The sequence below is a fragment of the Chelonoidis abingdonii genome, chromosome 1 (assembly GCF_003597395.2).
Source record: "Chelonoidis abingdonii isolate Lonesome George chromosome 1, CheloAbing_2.0, whole genome shotgun sequence".
NCBI lineage: Eukaryota > Metazoa > Chordata > Testudines > Testudinidae > Chelonoidis > Chelonoidis abingdonii.
Genome location: NC_133769.1, coordinates 31,562,611 through 31,574,732, shown reverse-complemented (window position 1 = coordinate 31,574,732; position 12,122 = coordinate 31,562,611). Strand labels below are relative to the sequence as shown.

The 12,122-nt window shown below is 40.7% G+C and overlaps 1 protein-coding gene across 1 annotated transcript in view; it reads right to left on the bottom strand.

Annotated features, from left to right (window-relative positions):
* The window catches only part of ABCD2 (ATP binding cassette subfamily D member 2), a 65,577-nt gene extending 53,665 nt beyond the window's left edge, over positions 1 to 11,912 (bottom strand). Inside the window, exons 1-3 of the mRNA XM_032803995.2 lie at positions 10,857 to 11,912; positions 9,223 to 9,403; positions 4,064 to 4,185 (exon numbers count right to left, since the gene is read on the bottom strand). Of these exons, the coding sequence (XP_032659886.1) occupies positions 4,064 to 4,185; positions 9,223 to 9,403; positions 10,857 to 11,846 (1,293 nt within the window). The 5' untranslated portion in view covers positions 11,847 to 11,912. The remainder of the gene's footprint in view (positions 1 to 4,063; positions 4,186 to 9,222; positions 9,404 to 10,856) is intronic.
* Positions 11,913 to 12,122: the final 210 nt, after the last annotated feature.

Below are 12,122 nucleotides of genomic sequence, written 5' to 3'. Positions count from 1 at the left end.
TTTCCTCTCTTTGATTTTCTGTGCCAAGCCAGATGTTTGGCTACCTCCAAAAGCAATACTGTGCCATACAGTAGGCACTGATTATACCTCATGAAAGCTGCCTTCAGTGCTCTCACAAAATGATGAATCAGTTCATGCTTGAACATTACATTTGCTGAACACTACAGGTTAAACAGTGAAGGACATATACCCCAGGTTGCTGCCTTCCCTATCTCCTGTAGTTCTGTATACATCTTCCAGGCCATGATGCATTTAACTTTCTAAAGAGACACACTCTGAATGCTTCTGGGATTTCCTTGCTGGCACTGATACAACTTTCCCTGACTAGAAACTTCATTCTCTTGGAAGGAATGGATGTGGATGCTGCTCACTTTGTTTTTCTCTCTTTTTTCTGTGGCACTCATGCTGATGTTGTGAGGCTCTGAACTGCTGACATTTTTGTGAAATTCCTAACACCCATCATGGGTGAATGTGGAGAGAAGCACGCCAGTGTACCATTCTATTTAATTGCTAAGGCATCTGTGGTGAAAGAATTCATATCTCTAGGTCCTGCTGAAATACTTCTCTACTGTTCTGTTGGACTCTGTAGCAATCTAGTCTGTTTAGGTCTTCTGCTATTGTGACCAATTCTCTCAAAAAACTCACTCCTCTTTTCCAGTCTGCCTAGCATATTTAGGATCTGTTTGGCTAATCTGCTCTGTTGCATACTCTGACTATGGGAATAACAAATAGGATGGCTAAGGGGGGAATAGGGTGCTGCTTTCAATATCTGGCTTTCCTTGGTCATATCTTTGCTCCAGGTCAGTTTATTTGAGTGAGAGATGGTGGCTGATCAGTGTACCCACACCAAAACATTCTTCAGCATGTGGTGAAAGTGCAGAGGAACGAGTCCAACTGTTCTCCTCTGGATATGACAGACAGACTCGTACATTTGTCAGTGAAAAGTACTACAGGGTCATGGCATACCCCAGGTACTCCCCTCTCTACACACTGGTATCTGTAGTCAGGATTTCATGGCTAGGCTGAGGCCCCAGAGCAACTGAGACTCAAATGAGAGAGGTATCTAAAACTGCACAAAAGGCTCCCTAGCAGACCCTGGCAAAGGTCCCATGAATCCTCCTTTGGATAAAGATCTGCTCGTCTGCCTGGACCTTGGACCCCGTGCAATTGAGGGGGCCTCTGGGGAACAAGGCTGACAGGGTCTTGGGGAAAGTAATTCTCACCTTACCTTGCACTTTTTTATTTTTACTTTGTCATCCTCTAACTCACAGGGGAGGAATCCTGTGGGGAGAAATCTATTTTGTGTGTGAAAGCCAAGCAGCATGGGCACTTCCTAGTCCTGAAACGACTGCACAGTTAGCCATATAGTACTCCACGCTGTCTCTGCCTCTTATGGTAGCCTCATATTGGTGCATAGCTGGAAATCCTCCTAGACCTTTGATGCCTGCTCAAGGACTTTGTCCTTAGTTCAGGCCTTTCTCCACAGCCATTGAAGATACTGATACTCAGCCTGCTGGAACAGAAACAAATGAGCTCTAGGACCTGGCAAGCCCCTTATCTTGCAGGTGATGACCTCACCAAGAAGTCTCACTGTACTGTCTCCATCTGCTGGCAGAGAGGAATTACACCCAAGCGTCTGCAGTAGTATAGAAGACTGAAGGGAAAAGTATTATTCCTAATATAATTGTATGATCACCAGATTCAGAAAACACAAATTCTGATACTGAAAGCTAGAAGAGAGGCAAGAAGAGCAGGACAATGAGTATAAGGGTGCATCTAAACAGCATGCTTCTTTCTGCGGCATGCAGAGCACATACTGCGTAGCTCCCAACCCCCAACACAGGTATAAATAGCACCGTAGACAGACAGGCACGACTTAGGCAAGTAAAGTAAAAGGTGTGGGTATGTATCGGAGTACAAACCTGACACAGCTCCAATTTGCCCAAGCCATGCCTCCTTGTCTACACAGCTATTTCTAGCAGTATAGTGTTGCCCTGCCTTCCCACTGCCGGAGCCTTTTCCTGTCACAGGAAAAGATGCAACCGGGGCAAAGCAGAGGGGAAATGTTTTGCCAGATCCTCATTGCTGGAGCCTTTCCCTGCTATAGGAAAAGACTGCAGCAAGGGGAAAGGTTCCGACAGAGGGGAACTGCTAGAACGTTTCCCAGCTGCCTCCCCCACTGCTCGAGCCTTTCACTGACACATGTAGCAACACACCACAGTGTGAATGCAGCGTAGTTTCCACTGTAGCATGTAGCACACGTACCTTACATGCCATTGAAAGTGGTGTATCATTTAGACATAGCCTTAAAAAACAAATAAATTATCCAGTTGTAGTAAAGCATTTAGAGATAGTCAGATCCAAACCAGGTGTTAGAAGATGTCTCTGGTGTAAGGAAGTGTAACTCTAGACAAGTTCCATAATTGCACAAAATTAAGAACAGCTATTTGTTATTAATTATAAGGTCCTACTCTCAGTCATGGTTTTATAAGAGTATAGGAGTTTATAAGGAGAACTTTGCAAAACCTGTAGTAATGATCAAATGTTTCAACTCCATGAGTAAGCCTAGACTGTCCTGCATTGGCAGTTTTTTGTCTCTAACACTTGTGAAAAGAGTTGTACTGCAAGCATTTAAGATTGAAGATCTCCTGCTACCAGTAGAGCAGGTACAAGATCGATAGCAGCAGGAGAGCCTTTCCACATTGTCTCACCAGGGTGCCCTCCATGCTGACCTGCAATGACCACTTCTAAATATGATAATGTAGTTCAGTCTCCAAGCCTATTCGAGGTCTGATCCAACTCCCACTGGGAGACTTTCCAGTGAATTCAGTGGGAGTTGAATCAAGCCCTCAATCCTTGGCCTCTGCTAAGACTGCAAACCAGCATTCCAAACAGTGTTCTCTGTTACCGTGATATGTGTGATACTGAATGCTGTACCCTATGAACAAACCTTGGACCAGCATCTCAACTCACATGCTACAGGAAAGCTTACAGGTGGTAACAGTTTCAAAAGCGTGAGCCTGTAGACTTACCCACCAAAACACTGAAAATCTGGATTTACACTGGTGGCCTACAGACAAAAAATAAAATCACAAAGAGCCAAACATTGCCCATCTTACTAACGAGGTCAGTTCCACTGACTGCTACAGGGCTGCTCATGTAAGAAAAGGGAGTGAGATTCGTACTTTATTACCAGAAAATATTAAAGTTCACAGGAAGCATATTACCATTCTATGGAAATCGCCTAAAAGTAACTTAAAATAAAATATGAAGGTGTGGTATCCCAATACTACTTTGGCAAAATTTTAAGTATAAAATTAAGATGGAAGCTCAACTCACTGGTCTTTCACCTCATACTCTCTGAATTAAAGTGTAATTGTGTTACAAGTCAAATCAGTTTGCCGTCTTTCACCTATTATTTAGTGGATATTTTTTCTGCGTCATAACACAGCCGTGTTTGCAAGGCGCCATGTAAATGTAGAGCATTATATAAATGATTTTAACGCTGAACGCTAATAGTAACACCTTAACATAATTGGTAACCAGGCAGTCTCTCTACATTGTAGGCCAAGTATTGAAACAGATGAATCAAAAATCTCACAGTCTATTAGGAGAACTGCTTGAAAAGTCTGCACAGTATCTGGCTCTAGTCTAGAAAATGCTGTCATGGTTTATGCTCATGGGCCACAAATTATTCCCACATTAAAATACTAGCTGTACTTAAGTTACTAAGAGATAAATTCTGCAGTCTTCACTCAAGAAAAACTCCCATTGATTTAAGGACTGCAGAATCTTCCCCAATATGATTACAAAAGAAATTAAAAAAAAATCTTACATTTGCAAATTCTGTTTTATTTTCATTTATTTCTCTTTTCAGTGGTTTGAGCATTGGCCTGCTAAACCCAAGGTTGTGAGTTCAATCCTTGAGGCGGCCATTTAGGGATCTGGGGCAAAAATCTGTCTGGGGATTGGTCCTACTCTGAGCAGGGGGGTGGACTAGATGACCTCCTGAGGTCCCTTCCAATCCTGATATTCTATGATTCTATGAAATGACACACAATACCTCTTTGTAAGAAGACATAATCCTTTCAATGGCATCTGCTCCAGAGACCAACAGATTTCGTGAAGTAGTAAAGGTTTCTGTTCGCTCACTAACCATTGATTGTTTCTGGCCATCTTCTAACTCTAAAAGCAAAAAATGTTCTTCTGTTCAAATATTCTTCTGAAAAATATCTCTACAAATTAAATTATGGTTAAAATGTGAGCCATTATTACAACAGATATTAAGTTAAGTACAGTTTAACTCTATGAAGACAATTCTCTGAAAGGAATCAGAAAGGCAAACAATTAGCATAAAACTTCTAGTAACAAAGAAAAAGTGGGAGTATGAGAAATTCTTCTGCTTACACAAATCATGTTTTTTTCTTTTTAACACTCATTAACCTCTTTTTCTTTTTAATATACCATTACTCAGTCTGAGTTTTACCACAGCTGTAGTGAGTCAAACAGAATTTCAGGTTCATTGTTTTGTTTTACTAGTACTGCTATTACTCATTTTCAACCTTACTTAATTCTTCACTCCACTTAAAAAGGAACATTCATACTGATGCACATTTGGCAAAATTAGAATATTTTATAAGAATGCAATTAACTGACAGTAAGTTTCTATATTCCTCTTGGTAGTATTAGAGGGATCTGTGTTTGAGTAAGAGCCTTCTTTCTCACAACCCAGTTTCTCTGTCTGTTTGATCCAATAATGAAGTCATAATCCTTTGTTTATAACAATGTAGCCTGTTATCATGAAAATTCTTCTGAATCAAATAAGAGCAAGAAGTGATGTGTTGTGAGAAAATATCCTTAACAACTGACAAAGGCAAAAATGGCAAAACTAGAGAGGGCATGGGAAAAAGAAACACATTTATGTTTTAAGTATAATATCTTCACATGAAGCGTTCGTTTTTCCCAGAGTAAAATTCATTAAGTATTTCATGCCTGGAGTCCAATTCTGCTACTGTGATATCTCTTGCCATCATCACACCCACAGAAACTGCTATACAGCATGGAGCCAGCCTGTAATTTGCTCCTCCACAAAATCAAGATAATAATGCGGCTGAATTTTTTAAGAATGAATAATGTATAATCCTTAGCATTTGCAACTAAGCAAATTAAGACGACAATGTATGGGCAGCCAAATGTAAAATTTTAGGTTGCAAGAGGGGTTTGGGGAGGATATTATTAACCAGACTGTAATATTATACACACTGGTTAATGGTGGTGCAGATTGGAGCTTCTGTCTTTCTCTGAAGCATGGCTACTGCCAGACACTAGACTACAGACTAGTAGGCTGATCCAGTATGCCAACTCCTACATCGGGAATTATTATTAATATCTTCTATTAGGCTGGTTCAGTGCTTTTAGTCAAGAAAATCTCTGAGCAGTTTCCTACAGGTGTAACGTGATGGTCATTTTATGTGCTGTTCTATGACAGGTAATGCTAAAGCAACGTAAGCGAAATTTTCTTACGCAGCGAGTGGTTCTCTCACCTCCATGACAAGGTCAGACTCTGCAGTGTTTGAAAACATAAATCCTGTACCAAAACTTGTTGTACCTGTCTGTATCTTCTTTTTGCTTTTGAAGCTCCTGATACCCAAATGCTAGTTTGTTTTAATTTATCAAGCCACCAAAAAAAAACAAAAAAACCCTAGATAAATACATCCTTGGTATAACTCCAGTTACATCCATGAAGATACACCAGAGATAAGTGTAACATTTTGGGCCAAAAATATTATATAGAAAGTTACTGTCATACATGTAAGACCCCAATTTTGCCTCTCTTCGTCTCAAAATTCAATTTCTGAATTATTTAAGAAAACTGTGGCTGTTCAGATTTTTTAGCTTAAGTTATGCCAAGCCAATAGTGCATCACCCAGCACACTGGGATATACACATCTGGTACACAATGAGAGTCATGCCTTTCTCAAAAAGGACAGAACTTTCCTCAGTCAGGGGGTGATCCTAAAACCCTCGCTCATATAGATAGTCATGTAAATGGTCACATTTACTTCAATGGGAGGACTCGTGTGAATAAGGCTCTGTAGGGAATCCAGTCCTCAGTAGTGATGCCAATTCAGTAGTACAAAACTTAAAAAAAAAATCATAACTCTTCCTTGGCAGATATCCAAGTTTTACTGATCTAGATAGCATTTTAGATGTCATTGTGGATTTAAAATTGTGTAAATTTGAGGAACTTTAAACTGCTCCAGAACACAATTCTCCATTATCGCATGACTGAAATCAAACCACCAGACATGCCCAAAATAATTTTTCTTGATCATTTTCTCCAATGTTTTTCATACATAGGCTTTTCCTTCTGTGTTAGAGGAAGCGTCATATTACAACAGACTGGGCCAGTGGTCTCTCTTTAGTCTAGTATCTAACCTTTGCCAGTAGTTTAACTTGTTCCCCACTTATAAAACTTCTTAATCCCATTTGTTTTATGGAAAAACATATTTATTGTGCCTAATGAAATTAAAATCTCATTATCATTAATGTTTAATTCCCAGGGAACAAACTACGTTCAGGATATTTTGGTCTACTTGTGTTTTTTGTATGATTCCTTTTGCATACTAGCGTACTATAAAACTACTTACAAAAACTGTAACAGCAAACAGATATCAGAAAAGGTAGCACTAGCTGTGTGTGCGTGTGTGTTTTAAATACATACAAATACCTAATTTTTTTTGGCAACAGTGAAAAGGTATTGCTGTATTGATGCAATCCCCCCCATCTGAAGACCATCTATGTGAACAGTTTCAGACTGATGTCAGGCATGGTCATAAGTTCTAAATACTAGCTATTCGGTTCCAAACACTTCCTGGATTCTAATGGGTTTATTCATCAATGACAGTTTTAGTTCCCATTCCTCAGATTTTAACCAACTTCATTTGCCTTCCACACTTGATCTGATGGGAAACAGTACTATTTCGCCAACTAAACCGCCTTCAGCAGTGAGCTGCACTTGTTGGATTTTTAGCATCCCTGGTTTACTTCTTACCACTTGATGGGGTCAATTTGTCATCATTAATAATGTATTTCTGATCTTGTCCCTGTTCTTGTAGAATGTCTCTGTAATAAGTTCTACACTTTAACAATTTGCATGTTCCTTCAGTATTATGTGACAGGCCTATCACTGACATGGAGAAGACAGATTTATTTTTCTGACCTTCTGCTCTGCCCACATTTTAAACGCATTTGTCAGAGGTCCATTCCTGGATGTCAGAGAATGTTACTTACTATAGAGTTGATATGGGTGAAATACTGCTCCTTTCCTCTATACACCTTTATAGAGGCTCTCTCTCTTTGAAGGATACCTAACCTGTTTCTGATTCATGGGTGAAGGGCTACGGAGGAGATATTTACATTCTGTGGTTAAATAATCTCTTTATCAGTTATGGGATTTTGCTGAGCTGCATTTATTTCCATTTTAGCAGAACGTACATTAAATTGGTTAACCTCATTTCTGTTACCAAAGTACTAAAGCACTGTTAGCCTTCACTGGTTGTTCTGTTTAATATGGATAAGCTCCTTTGTTTAGAATATGATTGCCAAATTCCTTATTAAATTCAGACAATATGCATAGATTTCACCTGCTCTGAAAACAATCCATTGATACTTGGTTAAATGTGCTGGATTTAAAATTGATCTTTTCATTTACAAAGCATTACAGAATCTTTGTATGGTGAATCTTATTGATTTTTTAAGACTTCTTATGATTCCAGTCATGTATATAGAGATTTGTTGAGCCAACTTCAAAGTCAGTTTTTCACTATCCATTTATTTAGCTTAGGTATTGCTAGGATACTTATCATTACAGTTTCTAAGCTCTAATATGCAGTATCTAAAAATGCTAAACAGGAATTTCTAATCATTGTATTTTTTTTTTTGGTGTGGATTTCTCTTCTACTGAAGTTAGTATATAATTACAAAGTACAAAGAGTTGCACATGTTTCAAGTACATAAAAGGCTGTTACAAGGAGGAGGGAGAAGAACTGTTCTTAACCTCTGAAGACAGGTTGTAAGAAGCAATGGGCTTAAATTGCAACAAGGATGGTTTACGCTGGACATTAGGAAAAACTTCTTGTCAGGGTGGTTAAGCACTGGAATAAATTGCCTAGGGAGGTGTGGAATCTCCATCACTGGAGATTTTTAAGAGCAGATTAGACAAATACCTGTCGGGAATGGTCCAGATAATACTTAGTCCTGCTATGAGTGCAGGGGACTGGACTAGATGAACACTTGAGGTCCCTTCCTGTCATATGATTCTATGTAAAGTACAAAATGAACAAGCAAACAATTTTTTTTTTGCTTGTTTCTACTTCTTAATCTTGCCTCCTGCTTTGCCAAGTTGCATTTTCCCTGACTTTTTTTTTAAAAAACATTTCAAACAACATTAAAATCAGGGCCTCACTTCGTTCTCATTGCTGGAAGATCTGGACATGATCTTCAAAAGACCTGAATAGTGCTGTCATACAAGCCTATAATCTGAGCTTCACTTGCCTTTCTGTACCGTACTTGATGTGAGAGATGCTGATTCTTACACAGGTCAACAGTAAGGTGATGAGCAAACACCAGAGAAAAACCACTAGATAGATAACTAGATGGATAGTATTTAGTAATATAGCGGCAGACATTCTGAGAATTGACACACCTTCCCAACCCTGGTTGGGGCATGAGGGCTACAGCTAAAGTTACAACTTGATGAGACCTCACAGCTTAGGGCCTCCCATGAAGAGTGGAAAGTGAGCACCTGACATTCTTGATATTGCAAATATAAAAAACAAGATTTTATTTTAAAGTTTGTGAGACCATCTTCATACATCAAAAAGGGCAGAAAATGGTTTAAGTGATATTTACAAACTGCTTATCCACAATTCACCTTGGCATCTTATTTGAAAAAACTATCCTTTGATTCAGAATGTATTGTGTTTACCACGTTTAAGTTCAAAGATATGGTTTTTGTCACTGATATTTCTTCAAGTGGTTTGTTTGTAAAGTTTTACACATGCCAGGAGCTACCCAAGGATGAGGCATGCATGATGTTTGAATATTATAGCATCACAGCTATAAACGGTATTAAAATGAAAAGTAGTCTTCTTACGTGACTATTCTTCTACACTAATATTTTTAAAGAAACATTTGAAATTAAATAAAAGTCTTTATTACCACCATCTGCAAACGCTGTTGCTGTGATGATAGGTACAGCCACCATAATCAAACCACAGCTACTCCAGACATACTTCATCAGGAACTGCTCTATCATGATATACCATAAACGTTTGGACAATATGAGGTTCATCTGGTCTGCCAAAGCCTTGTAACTTTTCTGGAGTTGTTTCATTTCCACCTATAGTTAAAAAAATGTAAGTACTTACATAGTATAGTAAATATTAATATGCATGTGAGTACAATACATACACGCGTACATATAATCAAATGACGAGTGTTCGGATTTGAATTCTTCACTATATCTTGCAATCAGTACAGCAAGCTATGTGGTACCTGCTTAAACAAAGGGCCACATTCTCAGTGTAAATCAGCATAGCCCATGGAACTCACTGGGCTGGATTCTGATTTACACCAATGCCCTTTTACCCCACTCTGGTAGTTTTACACCCATTTCACACTGCCAGAGCAAAATGCAAGCAAGTGTTCCTTACCATCGAAGTGAAACTAGTTCTACGTGTTTAATGAAGAGGATTTTGAGAACTATACATCTGTAAGTTGAAACTGCAACTCCATGAACTAGGCAACACTTGGGGACTCAAGCCTGCAAAATTCCAATTTATTCCAGTGACAGTTTTGCTTGAGTAAATCTGCAGAAATGATACCCTGAATTGGTACAGTATTTCATGTCTTTCAGCAATGTGCCAAGAGGAAGTGATAATGTACATCAAGGAAATGAGTCAAGAACAGTGACAAATCAGTATGACATAATGCAGTCAATTTGAGCTCACACAAAAGTGGGAATAGGAAAAAAAAGTATTGAATTTAATGTTAATTTAGCTGCAGTTAATGCAATGCTGCAAACAATTTTTGGTGCTCATTGCTACTATAAAAATAAAATGTTTATGTTGTCTTATTAATACTTTTGACTGAGAAGGTAGTGTGAAATTTTACTATTTGCTTTTTCACATTATGTGAAACTTTTTTACAAGCCATTTTAAACACATTACAGTCAAAATTCACAATATAAGTTTGAAAATTTCTTCAATATGCTGATTTTTAAATTATCTGTTACTTTTATGTAACTGATAACCTAAATACTGTACTGTATTTCAGCAACTTTAGGACTACAGTGACTACAATTTTTCTTAGCTATCTATACAAGACAATGTCAAAGATCGTGTCGCTGTCTAAACTGTAGCAAAATTCTTCTGGATTACTGTGTGCTACTGATTTTTGCATTTAGACAAAAAGTATTTCTGTATTATTAAATATTCTTAGTTAATAGAATAGGGGAGAAATAAGAGCCTGGAAAGGTTAAAAGCTAGGGCACCTTTTGAAATGAGACAGAAGGGGGAAATTAAAGTTTACTAGAGAAATGTGATGCTGCTCAGAAGTAGGAATACTTTAAGAGAAAAATAAAATGGGGAATACTCTATACTTCTGTCTCTCTCCATACAATGTGGGAGAGTATATATCGTAAACAGGTTTAGGAATCAGAGGAATTCATATCCCTCACAGAGGAGGGGGTGAGGGCACACGACCAGCATTATTATAGTAGATCAACATCTAGTAGTACAGCAACAGTTCTGAACTATCTCACATTTTAGTCCTTGCCTTTATTTCCATTTTACCTTGTGTCCTCTGTAGAAGGCGATCTCTTCCACATTGGCTATAATCCGCGAATGGACGTATCGCAGATAACCCTTTCTGTGAGCTTCCTCTGCGACCAGCTTGCCAAATTTGGGCGAGCATGCTTTCAGTACTCTCGCTGTGGCATACACCACAAGGCCTGCCAGCAGCGTAGGCCCGATGGGGCTTGCTCCCTTGGATCTGGCAGTCTGGATAAGACTGTAGGATGTCAGCACCACATCCAGGATGGGCTTGGTCAGGTTGGAGTACAGGTGTGCCACCGACTGGGAGAACATCATGATGTCCTCGGTCAGGGACTGGTCGGGGTTCGCCAGTCTCCCATCCATATTGATCACCTTGTAGTAAGTCTGATTGGCAAAGTAGGTCTCATAGGCATGATCCACCAGGCGGGTACGGAAGGCTAGGGCCAGCTTGCATTCCAGGTACCGTATGGCGCTGTTTACAAAAGTGGCAGGGATTGCAATCATGAGCCACTTGATTAATTTGATGGCAAAGCTCCTGGGCTTCTTCTCCACGATGCTCTTGACGATCTTCCCATCCAGCCCGGCCACGTAGATGGAGAGGAAGGTCCGGGAGACCAGAGCCACCGAGTGGAGGCAAAGCCAGCCTGATTCGGCGCTCACCAGCTTCGGGAAAAGGATCTTACGAAGTTCCAGCAGCTGCCTGAAAAATTCCGCATTCACTGCCGGGGAGGCTCTGCCCCGGATCCGGCTGCAATGCAGCGGCTCCTCTCCCCCTCCAGCCCGGCAGGCAGCCTGCAAACCCTTTTCGCAGGCTGTTTGCTGCAGGCGCTTGCGGAGGACGGGATAGAGGATTTTCAGCCCATATGCCGCAGCCACCAGGCACGCAGCTCTCTTGGCCGCGCTGGATCTGGTCCACTTCCCTCGCCCGGCTGCGGCACGCAGCAGCTGGGTCATGTCGCACAGCCGCAGGGACCGCCGTGGAGCAGGGATGCTCTGGCGCTGGGTCATGCCCACGAAGAAGCCCGCCTAGGAGGGCTGTTCATGGAGCCAAGGCATGCCCCACGGGCTCCTTCCTCGCCGCCCTTGTGTGACAGAGGCGGATGAACGCCGACTTCCACCAGGGGATGGTTCCCTTCAATGCACCGAGAGCTGCTGCACGCTCTGATCCGCCGCCGCCAACTCCGCCCCCGCCGCCCGCTCATTGGCTGCGAGGAGGTGGGGAACCCACCGAGTCCCTCTGGATCTTCACCAGCCCCGGCGGCGCCCTAGGAGTCGTGCGCTAGG